This window comes from Arvicola amphibius, chromosome 9, assembly GCF_903992535.2.
Source record: "Arvicola amphibius chromosome 9, mArvAmp1.2, whole genome shotgun sequence".
Lineage (NCBI taxonomy): Eukaryota > Metazoa > Chordata > Mammalia > Rodentia > Cricetidae > Arvicola > Arvicola amphibius.
This window is the reverse complement of record NC_052055.2, coordinates 39,610,120-39,630,709: the sequence shown is the minus strand read 5'-3', so window position 1 is coordinate 39,630,709 and position 20,590 is coordinate 39,610,120. Positions and strand designations below refer to the sequence as shown.

General features: G+C 50.1%; 1 protein-coding gene across 2 annotated transcripts in view; it reads right to left on the bottom strand.

The window, feature by feature from the left end:
* The window catches only part of Cacng2 (calcium voltage-gated channel auxiliary subunit gamma 2), a 123,886-nt gene extending 106,555 nt beyond the window's left edge, over positions 1-17,331 (bottom strand). The window contains exons 1-2 of one of the 2 annotated variants that reach the window (XM_038343615.1): positions 17,121-17,331; positions 9,198-9,212 (exon numbers count right to left, since the gene is read on the bottom strand). In XM_038343615.1, coding sequence (XP_038199543.1) covers positions 9,198-9,212; positions 17,121-17,331 — 226 coding nt within the window. The remainder of the gene's footprint in view (positions 1-9,197; positions 9,213-17,120) is intronic. The other variant, XM_038343614.1, reaches the window with a different exon arrangement.
* Positions 17,332-20,590: the final 3,259 nt, after the last annotated feature.

Below are 20,590 nucleotides of genomic sequence, written 5' to 3'. Positions count from 1 at the left end.
TGAGAGCTCATGCCTGGAAGCAGCACCTGCCAACTTTGGAGCTGCTGCATGTAGTAAGCCTTGAACTTTTGAATGCGAGCCTTCTAGTATGCTGCTGGTGGAGTGTCATCTCTACTTTTGCTGGCAGATGAGAAGGTGGTTTAGAGAGGCCTGCCTGAGGCCTTAGAGCCAGTCAGGATCCATAGCCAGGGCCACCTAATGCCCAGAGTCACCTCTTCCTGGGGATGGAACTACTGGATTGCCAGCATGGGCAAAAAACTAGGGCAAGAAGCCCTTAGGGCTGAGAGGGACATCCACAAGATATTGTGAAGCATGGTCCTGTTGTTCAAGACTCTGGGTGTCATTCAAGCTTTGTGACTCTTTCTTACTACTCCACCAACAGTGGCGTATCAGAGGGCTGTCCCTGAACAGACTGTCTGGAGGAGCAGAGGTCTCTCTACTGCCCAGGAGAGGCAGACCCTTCCTTGAACCATGTTGTCTCTTCTGGCCCCAACCGTCATGGGCTCTATCATCCCACTGTTGCCAGTGGAGATGTCCCTATGACTAGGAAGGCCACCACACCTTGTCATATGGTGTTCCTGCCTCCCACCAGTCTGTGTCTCACCCCTGGCTCCCTTTCTCAGGTGGTAGTCTCTGTGTCCTGCTCTGTGTCACACACCAGCCATCTCACCTGCTCTGCCTCTACCTGTGTGCCTGGTGCCGGGGCACAGTGTTTCTGAGCTGGAGCCAGGCCCTTTGAAGCAGGGGTCCTTCTCTGAATGCAGCCCTGGGAGAGGCTCTGCTATTCCAGGGCTCAGACCGCAGGGCAGCTGCCTGCTTCCTGCTTCTGTTGCTTCAGTGGGAAGACAGACTCAAGTCAATTCCTTTCCTCTGTCTTTTCTCCCTGTCCAGATCTTCTGTCTTCCAGTATAATTTTCTTTTGCAAGACTGTTACACATCAGGCCCTGTCATAATTTTCTTTTGCAAGACTGTTACACACCAGGCCCTGTCTCTTTGACTTTACCCAACCCATTGGCTGGCCCCCATACTCACTGACCAAGCAGAGGCAAAACCAATATGACATTGTTTGTAGCTTTACCTCTTGGTTGAAATGGCGACTGCTTTAAAACAAGCACAAAAAGATATATGGATCTTTGCATGCACCTGAACTGGTGGGCACTGAATATCTGAGGGTGCCCCTCAGCGAGCTGGAGGGGGCAAGTGCTGCCCACTTCCGACTCCACTCGGGTCCATCCACCATCTATGTTACCATGAGCGTCACAGAACACCCAGCCAATGGAAGCCTTCTCCTGCCACAAAGCCCTACCACCGAAGAGAGGCTGCCAGCGTACACACCGGGAAGTCCTTCATTGCCAGGGATATGTGGGGCCCCTCTGTGGCCAACCCTGCTGGGCTTCTCTGCTGTAGGGATTCACACCTTTGGAAGTAATGGCTTTGTGGAACATCACGTGAGCGTGGAGTTCACCAAGAAGAACAAGAGAGATGCATGACCATGTGACAGCCAAGGGAGGGACTCAGGAGGACAAGCGGCTGACCCTCCTGAAGGTGGGGTCCAGTGGAATACATGGACCAGAGGGACAATCAGAGTGTGAAGGAATGGCCAAGACACTGGCGCCTCACGGTCAACATTCAGCGACATGCTTGCAGCCACTGCTTGTCACGGGCTTTTTGGCCCTGTCTAACATTTCTCGTCCTTTATGTGTGGCCATGAAAAAGAACTTCTGCCCTTTGAGAACAAATCAAAGCGGTGTGGTATCTTCTAAAAAAATGCTCCAAGGAGCCCTCTGCCCTTGTCTTTTTGTGCCACTGGCTACCTTGGTATATGAAAAGTGAAGGCAGCGGCTGGTGCTCCGGCAGCCACACTGAGCTCTTGAGACTCAAAGTCATACAGTTGTGGTGGCAGAGCGGGGAGTCAGGGAGAGTGTCAGCCACTGTGTGGAGCCCCAGGCAACCAGTGTGTGCTGCCCTTCATGGCTCCAGAGCCACCTGCTTGGACAAGAAGGGACCCTTTCATCTGATTTGACACCCTTGTTAATTTTGTTTTTCTGTTACAATCCAATGTAATCATTTTGGGTTAAAAATTCTAAAATTCTTTCCAGGGAACTGGGTTCCAGGTAGGTTCTGTGGTCTGGGGTGGTAATATTAGGTTTTTTTTTTTCAGCGTTTTATTTTCTCTGTGTAGTCCTGATTGTCCTGGAACTCGCTCTATAGTCCAGTCTGTCCTTAAACTCAGAAATTCTCCTGTCTCTGCCTTCCAAGTGCTGGGATTAACGGTGTGCGCCACCACTGGCCTGGCTGACGTTAGGATTCTTTAAGTATTCACTGCCTATGTGAGGCAGGAAGACAACTTTTCCAAAATGTTCACACTCCTGTCCTACATCCTGTGCCTCTGTTTATCCTGTCACACTGTGCGGTGGGATGAAACTGTCGTGGAATTGAGGTTTCTAGTCACCTGGCCTCCAGCCGAAGGGTATTCCTGGGCAGTCCCCACATAGCCCCAGGGTCTCTAAGAACAGAGGCAAGTATCCTGAGAAAGACTACCCTAGCTCTGGCTCTGGGAATGAAGGATGCATCATAAGGGAAAGACTATGGGTGCTTCTGGAAACCCCAGATACCCGAGAGCTTCGAAAGGAACCCATTTCTACTGGGAAGTTGGCCCTAACCGTGACTTCCAGTCTCTCGGTATTTGTCACGGCTGCAGCAGGAATCGAGCACACAGCCTGCTTCCTGTGGGACCACCTACATCACGGAGTACTGGGTAACTCATGGAAGGTGACCAGTGAGGTCCTCAGGACAGGGCCTGGCACCCAGGCACCAGCTCGCTCCCAAAGTCTTCCCACCTCGCATTTCTTTCACAGAGCCTGTTGGCTGGGATCTGCACCTCGATTCCGAGAGTGTGATCCCACAGACAAGCAGCGCCTGCAGGCTGGAAACACAGCTTGTCAGCATCCACCAGGATCTGGGACGAACATCAACATCCCAGCAGGATCCCTGGGGATTGTGGGAATATCTAGACCTCACTCTGCTCTCTCCTTGGTCTCACCCTTCTGAGATCAGCTGTGAGGGATTTTATTTCCTTGCTCTGCTTTGAACCTTTTTTTCCCTGTTCTACTCAGCAAACTCCTCTTCATCCTGCAGAACCCAATGTAGAGAATTCGTCCTAGAAGACTCCCTACCTCAACCCCTGATATAGATCTGCTTTCTTCTCTGGCCCTTGTGTGTGCTGGGTTTGTGGTAATGACTTTGGCGCCTTCCCACAGCTTCTACGAGTCCCCAGTCTACTTTGGAGATGAGACAAGTCTGTCAGCACAGATATTCACTCAATTCCCGGAACACACTGTCTTAAAGACTGCATGGGTGCCACCTTCTGTCACAGGGGTAATGGCACTGAGTAACAGAAGATGACCCTGGATAGGACATGAGCAATGTGTGCTGTGGAAATACATGCAGAATACGCCTGAAAACAATGCAACACTTTAGTAAAGCAGGCAGAGAGTAGGGAACAGGAGGCAGTCTCTTCTCCTCAGGCTTTGGCTGGACTCCGTCATTGACAGAACACAGAGTCTGATACGGTTATCAATCAAGACAACTCAGAGTGGATTAAATCAGACTATTTTCTTAGATCGAACCACACGTCTTTAAAAAGTTTACCCATTTATTTTTGCCTAATTGATTCCTATGCACATGTGCGGTGTGTGTAAGTACGTGGTGTGTGTGTGCATGTACTTGAGTGTGTTCTCCTGTGCGTGCCGAGGCCATAGGTCTCTCTGCTCTTTGTTTGTCGGCACAGCGATCTCATTGAGCCCAGCTGGACTGGTCATTTTGTGTAGACTCACTGGCCAGCAAGCACCCAGAACCTGTCTTTTCCCACATCCCCTGCAACCCTAGTGCTAGGATTATACACAGGTGCTGTTACACCTGGCTTTTCATGGAGTGGGGGATCTGAACTCAGGTCCTATGATTGCAAAGCAAGCACTTGCCCTACTGAGTCATTGATCAGCCCCCCAAATTACTTATCCACATTTCGGAGCGATCGTTGTTGATTTTTTTCCTAACTAGAGAACTCTTAAAGGTCCCCCCCGGTCTAGAAGGTTCTTTAGAGATACAAACTGGAAATGGGGCACCCCTTTGTCCACCAGAAATCCATCTGCAGCATGCAACACCTGTCTCCCTAGCACACCGGTATTTAGTTATGAATGAAGCTCACCTTGGAGTGCAAGCTCAGCAGGGAAGTACTTCTTGACTTGGGTCAAGGGTGGAGAGTGATACCCGTTTTAAAGACTTAGCCATGGAGGTGTCATGGGCACAGATCTCTCTCTTTGAAACTACCCAGCTCGTAGGAGACGCCCTGGTGCTGGAGGCAGAATCAGTCATGTGCCTGGCTCCCAGGAGTGGCGTTCAGAGAAGCAGGCTGCTTGTGCATTTGTTTCCAGGTGTGGTTATGTGGCTGCCATCCTCCTGCCTCGGTTGCTGCTCTACCCTGCCTCCCTTGTGCAGTACTGATGTGTTTCTTAGCCACTGAAGGATGGGTCTGCGCCTACACTTTGGAGTCTGCAAACTCAGATGCTCACAGAACCCCAGGCAAGGACCACTCACAATCAAGTGGCCACTTGGGATCTTGGGGAGCTCTGGGACCTGGGACAAGGCACACACAGCACATGCCTCACCAGAGACATCTGTGCCTGGGTCCCACTGTTGCGACTAGGCAAGGATGAGGACCAGGGTCACAAATATCCACCCCTCAAGGGAAGCCAGCACCATGGCTATTCATGGGACAGCTGTCAATGTGTAGAACATTGAGGCCCTATACGATCTCTAACAGATCTCTTCCCAGTGCTAGGGTGATAGTTGTCAGGCACACTGGTGGTTGTGGAGGTACCTGGTGCCTGGTACCTGGTGGGTGCTTAATCTATGCTACTTGGTGCCCTCATTGGATTAAGGGTGGGGCAAGGAGCAGATTTGGAGAAGGTTAGACGCACAAGGCAGGTGCCATCATTTCTCATGATGTCTGTGGGAGGGATGGAGCTAGCGAGATTTGATTCTTTGTCCAAAGCCACATGGTTGGTAAGTGCACAAGGCTGGATTCGAACCCAGGCTGTTGGAAGCTAGAGATGACAGGAACACCAGGCCTGACTGGACCAGAATATAAAACTTCGAAGTGTGATGGAGTTGGGGAAATCCAAGACAAATGCTTAATCTCAGTCTTCGATGCAAATATGACCGGCTGGTTATTTTTAAACCAGATTCCTTTGTCCTTGCATTCCTCTAGGTGTAGGCCCTAAGCAAGCATGTCCGTTGGAATGAGGGCTCTGTCTGATATCTCACCTCTTACTCGCCTTTCCCAACCACCCACCCTACATCTTGTCTTCCAGCAGCTGTCTCAACCAGTGGGTCTCGACCCTTTCACCGGGGTTACATATCCTGCATCTCAGATATTTACATTATGATTCATAGCGGTAGTGAAATTAGTTATGAAATAACAATGAAAATAATTTTGTGGCTGGGGGTCACTACATTGTGAGGGTCGCAGCATTAGGAAGGCTGAGAACCCCTGCTCTAACCCTGGCGGTCCCCTTCACATTTTCTTTCCCTCACACCTTGTTCTGGGACACAGTGATAATTTAGAAAGTTCTTTTGTGCCAGGCGATGATGGTGCATGCCTTTAATCCCAGCACTCAGGAGGCAGAGGCAGGTGGATCTCTGTGAGTTCGAGACTACCCTGGTCTACAGAGCGAGTTCTAGGACAGCAGGGGCTGTTACACAGAGAAACCCTGTCTCGAAAATAAAAAGCCAATAAGTTCTTTTGTAAATGCATGAGAAGCCCATGGTGTAGAGATGAGAAAAGAACAGGAAATAGTTATGTAGAAGAGAACAGGTATGCCAGGCCTGGGGTGTAAGCTTGCTGCAGTCAATTTGATAGGATCTAGAATCACACAGGAGACAAGCCTCTGGCAATGCCCATGAGGGATTATCTAGATTAGGGTGAGGTTGGAAGACCCGCCTTAAATGTGGGCGGCATCATCCCATGGACTGGTGTGGGAGTTTAAATGTAATTGGCTCCTAAAAGCTCCTAGGGAATGGTGCTGTTAGGAGGTGTGGCTTTGTTGAATTAGATATGGCCTTGCTGGAGGAAAGTGTGTCACTGTGGGGGTGGGCTTTGAGGTCTCCTATGCTCAAGATATTCTCCAGTTCACTTCCTGTTGCCCGTGGATCAAAGAATATAGAATTCTCAGCTCCTTCCCCAGCACTGGGTCTGCCTGCATGCCACCATGTCCCGTCATGATGATAATGGACTGAATAGCTGAAACTGTAAGTGAGCCACCCCACTAAATGTTTTCTTTTATAAGCTTTGCCTTGGTCAGAGAGTCTCTTCACAACCATAGGAACCCTTACTAAGACAGCGGAGTTCCCTGACAGGATGAGAAGGAGAAAGCCAGTTGATGACCAGCATTCACCCCTCTCTGTTTCCTGAGTGCAGATATGACGAGATCAGCAGGCCTGTGATTCTTTCTATTGTGCCTTACCTGCCACAGTGGATAGCGAGCCCAAATAAGTACTCCCTTAAGTTGCATTGTCTGGTATTTTTAATTGTGTGTATGTGTGTAAATGTATATGGCGGTGTGCGTGTGAGTGCAGGTGCCACTGGATGCCAGGAGAGCATGTCAGAGTCCCTGGATCTGGTGTTAGAGGTGGTATGAGCTGCCTGGCATGGGTGCTTGGAGCCAAAGCAGGGTCCTCTGCAAGAGCATCAGATGCTCCCAACCACTGAATCACCTCTTCAGTGCTGTGTGTCAGGGATTTGCTGCAGCAAAGCAACTAATGCATCTTCCAGCATCACCACACAGGAGGCAGAGACATGAGGACCAAGGGCCAACCTTAGCCACACAGAGAGTACAAGGCTAGCCCTGGTTTCCAGAGACTCTGATTTAGGGAATGAAACTGTGGATGGCAGGTATTGTGCTGGGGCATGCACGGAAAAGTAGAGTGGAACACAGAGCCCAGGTTGGCCAAAGCGCATAGCGGGAGGTGACAAAAAAGTTGGGAAGTAAATAGAAGACAAGGGATGGGAAATTATTACTTTGTCCCCAACCACGAGAAGAATGGCCTGTATCTTCTGTTTTGAGAATCATGGGAGAATCTGATGAGTGACTTCTCCGGCTTCCCCACACTGCCCTGGGTAATGGGCATTAATCTAAGCTGAGCCTCGCCTTGCAGAAGATGTCTTCTACCATGTGTGAGAGTACAGTCATCCACACCCAGAACATCTCAAAGAAAGGCTTAGGAAGGAGGCCCAGGGAAAATTGTGAACCTGGTGAGGTGTTGGGGTCAGATGGGCATGGGTTGGAATCCCAACTCTGCCACAGTATGACCTCAGCAAGTTCTTAACCTTCCTGAACTCCTCGGGATGGGGGTGATGGGGATTGTGGTTCATCCCTTCAGCTCTGTAAAGTTGGATGAGAGTTAACATCTGGGAAACATCAACAACAGGAGAAAAGAGGCACTCAAGAAATGTTAATGGTTGTGGGTAGGGAGGCTTCGTTGGTAAAAGAGCTTGCTGTGCAAGCATCGGGACCTGAGTTTGACTCTCAGAGCCCACATTAAAGGCCTGACTGTGTGCTATGTGTTTGTTAATCCCTGGGAAGTGCTGGGAACTCAGAGATGATCATTGGACTCTCTAGCCAGTTAGTTCAGCCTAATTCACAAGCTTCGGGCCAGCGAGGAACTATCATAAAAAAGGTAGATAGTTCCCAAGGAACAGCCTACCCACCCCCACACAATGATTGTTATTCTGTAATAGAGGCAGATATATATGCAAGAGTATGCATGCACACACAATGCTATTATTCTCATTACCATCACTATGCTTGCTGTTATTGGGATACAGTAGAGGGTTTGTTCTTTATCTGACCAAGATGAGACCAAACTTGGGAAGGGAAGCAGCAGAGAGTAAGTGACTAAGCAGAGAAAGAGAACAAGGAACATGGTGTAGAGGAACTGGGCTAAAGAGAGGGCTGAGGTGGCTCCGGCCCCACCTCCAGAGAACTTTGCTGGGGGAGGGGCAAGAACAGGGAAAAGCTGGCACTGGGTGTTGAAGCTGTAGGGGGATGCAGAGGAAAAAGCTGACTCTCAGAGGAATGAGCCTACGACAGCCTGCTCCCAGGAACTTCTTTCCAAGCCTGAGCATTCTCGTTAGCAGCTGGAAGCCTACCTAAGGACAAGGAGGTTCAGAGAACAAGTGTGATGATGGAAGCGGTGGAGGCTCCTTAGAGGCAAATGCAGGCTGCTAGGCTAGTGCCTCTCTGCTAGACAGTAGCCGCTCTGAATTTCCACCCCCCGCCAAGGTGCCCAGTACCCCGAGGCTGTGACTTATCACTGTCTCCGAGCCATATGGCAAAGTGGTAGCCAGGACTCACGCCAGGGGCCTCCGACATTAGGGTGCTAGGAAAACAGCCTGCTCCCATCCATGTGCTTTCTGAGAATTTAGTTCCATTCAAGTCTGAAAGGAATGACTGGCTGATTTGAAAATCTAGAGGAAAGGAGGACAGCCCCCTGCATCATCTCCAGGCTCCCAGTATCGTCCCTATTCCTTGGTGTGTCACCACATTGGTCACTGGTGTGTCTTCCCCTTTAGGATGAACTCCTTGAGGGATCATTTGAGCCTTTATATCCTAAACATGAGCTCTGGGCTAGGCAACGGACCAGGCTCTGGGGAGAGGGGTGGAAGGCAGGCCCTATCTGTGCTACCATCTGTAGTGGTTTGAATGTGAAATGTCCCTCATAGGCTCAAGTGTTTGAATACTTGGTCCCCAGTTGGTGGCACTGTTTGGGGGTGGTTATGGAATCTTTTGGAGGTATAGCCTTGATGGAGAAGTACCTCACTGGGAGGGGGAGGTCATCTTTGAGGGTCATCTTACTTCTTGCTCACTTTCTCTGCTTCCCGAGTATGGATACACTGTTCTCATGCTGTTCTCATGCCACGTCTATCCTCCTGGAGTAAAAAATAACCCCCTTCTTCCTCAAGTTGCTTCTGGTCATAGAGTTTTGTGATAGCAACAGAAAAGGAACAGAATCAAGCTTATTTTCTAGGGGTCTAGATGGACGTATCCCCCACTGTGTGCTGAGCTTCGTGTCTTCCCTTCAGCCCTTTACTCTGTCGCTGTGACTACCTTAGTGCCAGTCACTCATGTACAGCAGACGCCCTCTCTCTAGACCTTGTGCCTCCCAGTGAACCTCTAGTTTGTGCTGACTCCTCATACCACCCATTGGGCCTCCAAGATCCGGGTCCAGAGCAGGTGGGAGGCCCATGGGACCCTCCTGGCTCACACCCTATCCTAATAAATCCTTCTCTGTGACCTGCTTCTGTCCCTATGGGCTCACATCTATGTGCCTTTAAGCTTTGTTCCACCCTGACTTCCAGGAACACCAGATCATCAGTGTCCCCCCGGGTACACGTCTTTTTCTGTTCACCATCCCCCTGTCAGGAATATCCCCTTTGGTCTAGCTGCCCACTCAAGTGTCAAAGCTCCGTCTTCCCCGGGAACTTTCTGCCCCATCTCCATGCTCCCAGAATCCCCAAGCATTTATATATCACACCATTGTCTGTTCACCTGCTCACTTTTCTACCAGACTGACCTCCTCTGGGCAGGGGCTGTACTCTCTGCGCTCTCTCTCTCTCTCTCTCTCTCTCTCTCTCTCCTCTCTCCTCTCTCTCTCTCTTTCGAGATTCAGCAGAAACCTGACTGCGATGGTATGGAGGACAGTGACTGAGAGCATCCCAGGTCCATTCTTGCCAGGAAACTCATTGGTCAGACCACATTCTTATGTTGCCCTGAGTCAGGGTCTAGCTAATGGCTGCAGAGGCCTCTTGGAGGTCACAGCACACCGTCTTTCGTTCTTTTGACCAGCAAGGTAGCTCTCTTCCTCTGATTCCCGAGGCACATATTTTAAGTGTCAAGGTCACAGAAATTAGAATGGTTCTTCTCTCTCTTCCTCTCTCTTCAACTTGTATGTCTTTGGGGATCCACGTGTGGGGGCAGGGTCTCTCAGTGGCCTAGAGCTTGTTGAGTGGCTATACTGACTGGTCAGTGAACTCCCAGGATCCACCCATCTCTATAGCCCTTGTGTAGGGATTCCAAGTACTCACCGCTATGCTGACTTGTGTGTGTGCTGTTGTGTGTGTGTGTTTTGGTATGATGCCTTGGTGCAGGTTGGAAGTCAGAGGACATCCTCAATGTCAACCTTTGCTTTCCACCTTGTTGATGGCAGATTCTCTCTCACTCTTGATGCTGTATAGGTCAGTCTAACTGGCCTTGGAGCTCCAGGGAGCCCTCCACTTTCCACCTCACTGTAGGAGTCTTGGGATTACAGATATGCTGCTGTACCCAGCTTTACATGGGCTCTGGGAATTCATACTCAGGCCTTCATGCTTGTATGACAAGCGCTTTACCCGCCAAGTCATCGCTCCTAGTGCATACCAAATATTTTAGGTGGGACTGGAGGTTGCTTCCATAGCAAGCACCTTACTGAGCCAAATTTCCAGATCCCCGATTCTATTTTTAAACACCACAGACCTCAATTGAACATATTGAAGAGATCCAAGTCTCCTAAACTCAGCCTGCATGCCACCCCTTAGGGCCACTAATCCAGGTTCAACCCATACACACACACACACAGGCTGGAGTCGTTGAATTAGACTCTAAGGACCCTGATTTCAGTGACTTTTTAATGACACTGCTTCCTAGTAGGTCCCCAGATCCTGGCCTTGTACTTGGGATTTCATAAGGGTCATCAAAGTTTGAACCAGTGAAGGGATTGCCCTATGAGTGGCATGAGAAAGTAACCTGGATATTTAAAATGGCAAGCTTCATTGAAATATGGGGTTTGGTCAAAAGACTGATTGAAGATAAAAAAGAGCACATTGGCCTTTTTAAATTTAAAAACATTATTTTTGTTTAGAGACAGGGTCTCACACTGTGCGTTGAGGTCAATCCTGGAACTCCGCTATGCAGCCCAGGCTTATCTCAAACTTGTGACAATCCTCTGCCTCAGGCCTCCTGAATTCTGAGCTCACTGAGGTCACCACACCGTGCCCTGATATTCTGATAACACTGGAAAACTTCTCAGCAGCCTGGGTCAACGTTTCGAGCTCTCCCTGATGCCGCAGCAAGCTCTTGCCACGGGGGCGTTCCTGACAGTCTCTATAGATGGCGGGGAAGTGGAAACCCGAGTCTTTCTCCAGGGTTGCCCATGCTCTGCTCCTCCTCAGGTCCTTGTTTCTTCCCAAGTCCCACTTTGAACACTGCTCTTCGTTGCTCTTCCTTTCATGGCAGCCCCGCCTCCCCTCCCCCCTCCTTTCACTCACTCCCTGTCTTCTGCTCATTATTTTATTTTGGAGTGCCAAAAAGGGACATTCTCCCCTCTGCGCTCACTCAGAGACCCACCCTGAGTGATCGAAGGGGCTGCTGCTCTGTGCTCCCTTCCCCTTATAGCTGGTGCTGGTTATTTATTTATTATTTAATTTATTCACCGACAAGGATAGGTTAACATTCCGCACTGTTGCTATCACTGTGGTACGGTGAGCAGACAAGACGAACACCTCTGCCCTCCTGGAGCTGGTGGTCTAGAGGCAGGAAAGAGATACAATTGCAAGAAAAGGTGAATGCCACAGCAGATGGGGACAAGCATAAGTACTCAGGAAGCCGTGAACAACCAGATATGAAACACGTACGGGAGGCGTTGGGTTTAGGAGGGAAATAGGAATTGTTGACGAAATTTCAAACAAGATGGTTGAGGACAAGGGGGACAGCTGTCCTCCCAGATGGCGCATGTTTCTTCCCTCCTTACCCCACGGAGTCATTGAAGTCCTAACCCCCAACCACCCTTGCAATGGGGGTAATGATACGCCTGCTTTTGTAGGAAAAGAAAGAGAGGTTGGGATGGGCTTGATGACCCCAAATGCCACAGCTCATTAGGTTGAAATGAATCCATAAAATGAACCTGTAACACAGGGTTACAAACCCTTCTCCTTCTCACAGCAAGCGCCCTCTGAAAACTCCGTGACGTACAGGGGCTGTAGAGTTGGATATTTCCTGCAGCTTGCCATAAAGCCATGGAATGGCCATGCCAAGGACACCTCCAAAGTGAAAGGTCCCAAAGATTCCCGGTTGGTCAGGCTTGGAGTCCTCTGTTGGGAATTGGTCACTTCAATCCCCGAGGCTCAGTCTAGCCTTTAAGAAAGAGGGGGTGGATTACAGTTATGTCCTCCTGAAAGGGGCAGGGTAGCACATTAGCAGAGAGTCAAATTGTCAAACCTCAGGCCTCCTGACTACTCATGCTGGCTCAATGAGTCTCCATCTGATGCATATAAAATAGAGCGTGTTACAGGCAGTGACCATGCACCGTAGCCAAAGTGCCATGCCCAGAGCTTTACGTGGGTCTCACAAGTGTATGAAGCATAGAAAAGAGGAGAGCCCTACGGGTCACAGGGGTCTGAGTGCAAGTTCTGCCACGTGACCCTAGTATGTGGTCTCCTTCTCCCACTCACCTGGGGAAGACAGAAGCAAGTCAGAGAGCATGGGGGCAGGGAAGCTGTGAAGTAACAGCCAGCAGAGTCAGGCTTGGCTAGTGTTAAGGATCCTAAACCACTGGGGCTCCTCTCTGGCAAGGCCTTGGTGTGGCGGGGTGGTGTTGTTGTTGCAGGGCCTTTAGATGAACCTAATGGGAGTTTTCGCCAAAGAACAGAAGACTCTGGAGGTGCTGGGTAGGGACGGTCTATTATCATGCCCACGGTCTGCCCAGAGGTTCTGCTCTTGAAATGCCAAGAGACACTTGGGTTGCGATCGCAGAAGAACTGGAAGGAAACCTGCTGCTCCCTTTCCTTTTCCTGTAGACATTGTGGGGCTATCTCCCCCTTCCTTGACTTCCAGTGGCCCTCAGTTTGGCCAATTAGGAAGTGCACAGCCCCATAACAGGTCCTTTGGCTTCTTTTATTTTATAATAGACTCATGACTCATTATTATTTTTTTAAAAAAAGAATTCCAGGAAGAGAAAAACCAAATCATTATGATCTCTCTTGCACTCTCTCTCCTTCTAATAAATGCTTGCATTCATTTTAATCATATTGGAATCTCTGAATGCAAGATGCTGATAAACGATCCTTGTGCAACCCCACTGGGGGCAAAGTTCCTAGGACTCTAGGAGCTAGAGAAAGTCAGGTTGTCCAGATAATATATAATACATTAATAGGGAGCAATGTACAACACACCAAGAAGGCTCAGTTAAAGGCAAGAGTGTCCAGAAAGGCAGGTTGGCCTCCCTTAGACCAAAAGCTCTATCTTTCCCTCTGTAGAAACAGGAGTGCATGCTGAGAGGCCTGGAACATTTTGCCATCTTTAAGGCCAGCCGAGGACTATGCAGTTCTGAACTTAGAAAAGACAGTTAGGGACAGTGGAGGTGCTAGTCATTCCAAGAGAGTGAAGGTGCTAAAGAGACAGCAGAGGTGCCATGCACAAGCAGATGGGGGCACTGCTGATGCTACAGGAGCTGGGAGGTTCAGCTAGGGGGAGCACCAATTTGGACAGAGGGCAAATATTCTTGTTGTTCCTTGCAGTGAGGTAAGGGGCAAGAAAAGAAGGGGACGGGGTGCGGGGGGTGGTTTCTTGCAACCAAGCTCTGGCTCCTCCTCTGCAGGGGATGGAAGTCCTCTGGGGGAGACTGGGAGTGAGGACAAAAGGGAGGCAGGAGTTAGAAAGGAACAACACCGTGAGGTCTCTTGTCCTGGAGATGATGCTTCCTCTGGGGTTACAGCAGGGGCTGATTCTCACAGAGGTAAGCCACTGGGGTCCAGAGATGCTGTGCTTGGAGTAAACCATTCTTATGACCTTTTGCAGATCGACTATGTTTTTTTTTTTCCCCTGAAAGAGTAAGTTTCAGTTCCCCACTCCAGGACTCCTAAGGACAGCTTCTGAAACAATTCGAAGGCTTGCACCCAGCATCTGGATTGCCAATATCACACACAGCCCGTTCTCCTTCCCAACCACAGGCTTGATTCCCAGTAAGGACACCCACCTGCTGGAGAGTTCAAGTTCACACAGAGAGCGTTTTCAGTTATCGGCTGAGGGGAAAATAAGGCCCTCTAGGTGTTTCCTTGATCTTCCCCTCCTTCCCCAGAGTGTGCCCTAACAGGTGGCATGTCCCTTCTATCCCTCCGCAGACTCATTAATTCAAAAGAGCAGCCGCAGAGGCAAGGAACTATTTCCCAATTCTTTTCATGAGATGGTAACTTTGGTAACAGAAAATAAACCAGCCCAGGAGACCACATACAAAACTCCGAATGGAAAGCAGAAAGCGAAAGACATTGAGAGGAGGCCAGGCCCGCTTTGCAGCTGCGGTTATCAGCAGCCTCTCGGGGAGGAACTGAAAACCTGTTCACCAGGTCTTCGGTGTGGGCACACAGCACAGTCCAAGACAGGATGGAGAAACCTTTTTGGAGAGTCTACTTTCCCACCCAGGGGTCCCTGATTGAAAGAAGCAGAAGTGCTGACAAGCCCACTCCTCATTGGAGCTGACTCAGTTCTGACCCACTCAGAGGCACAAACTTGTCAATACCATACGAGCCATACACGCCAATTTGCAGGAGGACATGGGAACCCCAGTTTTTGAAAGTACATGCAGTTTGAAAATCAGCACCTCCATCCACTTCCTGGGTGGCCAAGCCCTGGCTTCCTGAGGTAGTTCCAGGCCTGTGAAGTCCTAGGAAAAAAAACTCCAGAAAGAAGGAAAGCCAGGCCAGACAAGGCCCTGAAACTCCCTAGCTCTTCCAAGTGTTGTCTTGACTCCACGTGGGAAAAGGTTTCTATTAACCCAGCCCTCCATCACCGCCTGGAGGCAAGTGCCTGGACTGGGCACCCGGGGAGGCCGCTGGGGACAGTGCCAAACCCACAGTTTCTGTGCGCATCACACAACTCTAGAGGAGTGTTGCAATTCTAACCCTTATAGTCGATTGAGAGCAGAGAGTGCAGTTGGGAGAGAAAGCTAAAGCAGGGGTACTAGCTGCGGACACTGAAAGATGGTCTTCTAATGAAAATACTTAAGCCTTCTGATGCACAAGTGACCCAAAGCTTGCCGCAAGTCTGTTATGTCTACTGCAAATTATAAGATGTTTAACAGATCATAGTATTAAGGATCCGTCAATAAACCCCTGATTAAAAAGTATATTTATACAAGTCACCAATATCTGGTACATTTGCCCCTAAAATAAAGACACAGATTGTTCTCTATTTTCTGGCTGCAGATCTCTTATCCCTCTAACCAAAATCCAAGGAATGCAAACAACTGCCAGGATCATGTCCCCCAAAGCAGTCCTCATTCACTTCGCTTTCTTCTCTTTCAGCATCAAAGCTTGCCATAAATGTTTAATTACATGGAAGCTGCCTTTCCACTGCAAATGACTGGCGCTATGAAAGGCTTTTCATTTTTTAAGAGAGGCGGAATGCGTGTGTGTAAAACGGTCCCTATTAATTTCCTGATATTGACTCTCTGGCTGGGGGACGAGCATGGATGTGTTCGGCAGAGAGCGTCCTCTGCAGAATGTTTAAAGGCAGGGCTTGGACTGAGAAAGGGTACCAATGCAGTATGCGTCAAACAGACCATCGCTCAATGAAGTCACTTAGCTATTCAAAACATGTTCAGCCATCACTCAACCCGTTTGCACCAAGAACACTGGGAGGGGGCATGTGATGTGAGCTCATTCCCAGACTGGTGTTTGGCTCAGAATGGGTTAGGTCCCCAGGACCGCCTTAGTTTTACCCTCTCCCCCATTTGCTGGCCCCAACTCCCTGCAGCACCATCCCACGTTGAGCTTAAACAAACAACCCTGCAGTGCTCACTTCCCGACACTGCCTCCAAGGGCCTCCAGTCTTGATCCACATCAGTGGAACACACACGCGAGCCTCCTTCCCACACAGGGGCATATGTGCCTCTCTGCTTTGTCTTCCTATAGGTGGCTTGTGCAATGCAGACAGATATAGCTATGCAAATGCACTCCTTCATATTAAAGTCTGTGGCTAAATTCAGCTTGTATGACCTGCAGAGTTTCCCCTCCCTCCTCTTGTGTTTATTAATGTGTCCCAGAAGCACATGCCTCCTCCCTCATGCCCTAGACTCCCAGCCTTTACACCATGGGAGCCCCTTGGTCCATGGCACACGCAGCACACATGCCCCAATGACTCTGCAAGATCAAGGCCAACAGCTGGCACCCCCACCCCACGCTTTCCCATTCCCTCTCAACCTCTCCATGCCCTCACCTCCTGCCTGCACAGTGCTGACTCGACTTGCTTTTGGATGACAGACATGTCACTCTGTGTGGAAGCAAATCGGCGCTCAGCCTAACCCGCAAGTGACCGCTGTTTATTAGAACTTGGGCTTGTTTCCTGGGAGAGACGCATGCATTTATAGACTTCGTAAATGTTAAACACACACACACACACAGAGCCAGCCACCTCGAATGATACGTGGGACTCATAGACATTACGAAATGCTCTTGAACTCGGCTTGAGCTCCTGGAATAATTAGAATCTACCAAATCAGGATTCTTAGAAACAACTAATTTCTTTTCAAAAAAAAAAAAAAAAAAAAAAAGGAGATTTGCAGTTGGTGATGGGTCTGTAACTTTTGAGGAGTGAGGGGGAAGAGGAAGAGCCTTTCCCAAATCCTTAATCGCAAAAAGCTGAGCGGCAACGCAGGGAAGGAATTGTTTTCCCTCCTCATAGGTGGCAAAGCTGGACCCAAAGGCAAACCTTAATGACTCCAAAGCAGCCGGAGCACATCTGACTCTACAGACAATCTCTTGTTTTCACCGTAGCATAGATCATTCCAACGAGGAGGTTTGGGAGGATGGGGGGGGGGGGGGAAGCCAAAGAGTAGAGAGTGTGGGTTTTGCTGATTGATTTTCTTTCCTCTGAAACTAACCCAGCCAACCTTGATCTGCAGCGGCAGCGGCGGAGGGAGTGAAGTGGGAAAATGGTGGAACGTGGAGGGGACTTATTTGGAGTCGGGTGGGGAGGGGGAGTGCGGAGGGGAGGGGCGGCGCGGAAAGGGGGAGGAGGTAAGAAATCAAATACCTTCGAGGCAGCAGGTTCTCCATAATCCGGAATGGGTCATAACTTCCTCGTTCTTTTTGCTGGTTTCATTCTCACTGACACTTTTGGTCTTGCAAACCCCTCTGGAGTACAGCCAATAGTCGGTTCCCACAGCGATGGTCATCAAGCTGAAGGCAGCGAAAGCACCAACGGTGGTTAAAAGCATTTGAACACCTCGATCAAACAGCCCCATAATTCTTCATTATATAAACACCCAACCGACTTCTGGTTCTCAGGAGCGTGTGTGTGAGGGTGCGAATGGTAATTCCACTACTAATATAATGGATATATGTGTGAGTAGAGAATATGGAGAGATATAAAAAAAGGGAGATAAGAAAGCTCACGGAAAAGTGTGTAAATTATAAAGATCACACGGGAAGAGAGGCTTGCCTTTTGAGATCAAAAAACTGTTCCAGTTGCAGCGATTTTTTTTTAAAAAAGGAAAATAAATAAAAAGACACCCCCCACCCCCCCCCAAGTGAGATGCCTTAATCTCTTTTCCTAAAATTCTGGTCTCCAGTTTCCATATGTGATCGCTAATTTGGAGATGGCTTCCACAGCGCGCCAGGAAACAGTCGAATTCTCAACACCATCTCTCATGGTCCGGACCTAGACAGTTAGAGACTGGGAGAGCCGGGAAGCAACCTTCGGTCTTCGTTCGCGGCTCTGCGGCCTGCGCCATGAAAATCCGTGGCTTCGCCAGTTCTCTTCCTTGGGGAGGGAGGGGGTTCTCGGGGTGCCTCCGTTTCAGAGGAGACTGCCCAGTCCTCTGCAAGCCCTCGAGCTCAGCTGCACCGGTGCGGGGGTCTCGCCTCCCATGGTTGTGCCCCGGCGGCAGCGGCAGCGGCGGCGGCAGCGGCGGCGGCGGCGGCAGCAGGGCTGGCGGGCGCGGCGGCGGCAGGACGAGCAGCCGCGGTTATTGTTGTTGGCGGCGGGGATAGTGTCGGCGAAGTGGGGGAGGGAGGGGGTTTCTCCCGGAGAATCGAGGCGGGGTTCCCTCCCCCGATCCGCAAAGCTCCTTGGAAGCCAGCGAGTGAGCGAGCGATGGGGCGCGCGAGCCGGCGTCTTGCAGCAGGCAGGCCCGCCCGCCTCCCCCGCTTGCCGCCGCGCAGCCCCGGGCCAGGCGCTCCTAGCTACAGCATTGCCGAGCTGAAGAAACGGACAGCTCTTCCCCGGCCGGGCGCTCCCACCTACTGCATCGTCGTGGTGCTGAACTGGACAGCTCCCCGCGACCGGGCGCTCTCACCTACAGCATCGCCGCGGTGCTGGACTGGACAGCTCTCAGAGCAGGAGCGCCCACCTACTGCGTCGCCGTGGTGCTGAACTGGACAGCTCCCCACTCTGTGCGCTCCCTGAGCTCTGTAGCCCGCCAGGAGTGGGGCCTGGGCCAAGGGGCCTCTGTCCTCCAGGGACGGGCCAGGCCAGGGCCGAGCGCAGGGCTGCCTGGCCTCCCCCGACTCCTGTTCCACAGTTCCGGAATGAGCGCTGGCCGGGGCCTCCTGGAGCTGAGAGGAAGGCGTAGCTGGCGATCTCTCTCTCTCTCTCTCTCTCTCTCTCTCTCTCTCTCTCTCTCTCTCTCTCTCCTCTCTCCCTCTCTCTCGCTCTCTCTCCCTTTCTCTCCTCTCTCTTCCCTCCCCCCTCGGTGTTTCTTCCAGATCAGCTTCCTTCTCGTTCCATCTCTACGTGCCCAGAGCTTCAAATACAGCCCTCCCAGTCAGACTGCCACAAAACTTCAATCAGCTGCTTTTCCGCCTGAAAGAGATGGACATAGAACCTAGATGGGTAATTACAAACATAATCTCTATGTTCTTTTTTCCCTCCAATCATGGGTTGCACAATGCTTTTTGGGAAGGGGAGGGGAGGTTGTTTTATTTTATTGGTTGGATAGATATATCTCTTTCCTCATTCCCTTCTTGATCTCTGTGTCTTTCTGGCTAACGGGGGTGTGCATAGCTTTATCTGTGACTCTGTAGTTTTCCGTAAAATTCTACATCTTACTTCTACAAGTAGACATTTTGGAAATATTATTTATGTGAAAGAACAGGGAAGGGTGACTGGTAACTGGGGCTCGGGTTATAATTCTCATCCCAAGGATAAAAAATGTTTTCAGAAGAAGTAGGTGAGTGTGGATCTTTCCAAGTCCCCCCCGCCCCCGCCATTCATAAATGAGATTGAAGAGATTTTTTTAAAAAGCATTTCTGCTTTGAACAGGGAAAGACAGAAGCCTCCTCTTGCTCACCAGTACTGTGAGCTTGGGTTAATTCCTGGGCCACCTCTCCATCAGACTGTGTGTGCAACTTTTAATGCAACCCTGGAAATTGAAGCACTTCAACAATTCTCCCAGCTGAGGATGACATGTTTTCTCTGACCAGTTTTGTGACTAAGTAAAAGGAGAACATATAAGGCAGGCTCGAGGGTGTGTCTTTCCTTTGGGGGAGGGGCTAGAGAAAGCTGTTTCTCGAATGAGTCAGTTGAAGGGCGTAGAGAGACGCTTTGATTTCACAATTTGGTAATGCCACCCTTCCCCATTTCGTATTGAGATGATTTGCTCGATAATTTATCAGTGATCCAGAAATTAGGGGTGTACACAGGAGAGGGTTGAAGTTGAAATAGTTTCTTGAGGTGTGAAGCCCACTGCCCTAACTTCTTCTTTGAATCCTTCCAAGTCACAGGTAGAAACTGTCTGCTTTGCTGCCCTGCATAAAACTTCCTTTTCTCCAAGTCTCTGCTCCTTTTTAGACCAGAAGGCCCCTTCTGAGGACTGATAGCTGTCTTTCTGGTTCGGAGCAAGGGTCTTGGCCTCTGGAGAATGGGACTCAGAGCTCTGAAACTGTACTAAGAGTTTTAGTGGAAGCTGAAGCTGGCTTACAGGGGAAGGGTTCTCGGGGCTTGTTTTCCTGTCCTAGGAAGGTAGGATTAGCAGTGGGCAAGAGGAAGGGATGGTCTGTTCGTCCCAGGGGCAGTTCAGTTGTGGCTTGTGTGGATGTTTTTCTTGGGCTGCTCTCCTTATACTTCTTGGTTGTGAGCCTAACCTTTAATGGCTGAGCCATCCTCCAGCCCCACTGGGCTGTTACCCTTAAGAAAGGTGTGAAACACAGGCGTCAAGGCTGGACAGAGATGCTTGTGTGTCCTTCTATGTGTTTGAGAGGTTTCCCTTCATTGGTACCTGTCACCTTGACTACCTTTGACTTGCCCATGCATGGGGGGGGGGGAAACAAAACTCTCATCCATTGCCCTCTTCATAACCAACCCCTGAGTTCCTGCTCAAAAGGTACCCACACAGCAGAAGCTCTGAAGCCTGTTTGTCTGCAGACTGCTAACCTCAGAACTGCTGACAGTGGTTGTAACATTCACAGCATTTGATTCATCTTCTGGCCAGATCGTCACCAGGAAAACAACAGGGGTGGAGAGGGGGAAGGGAAGCAGTCTTCACAGCCAGCATGAAGATAGCA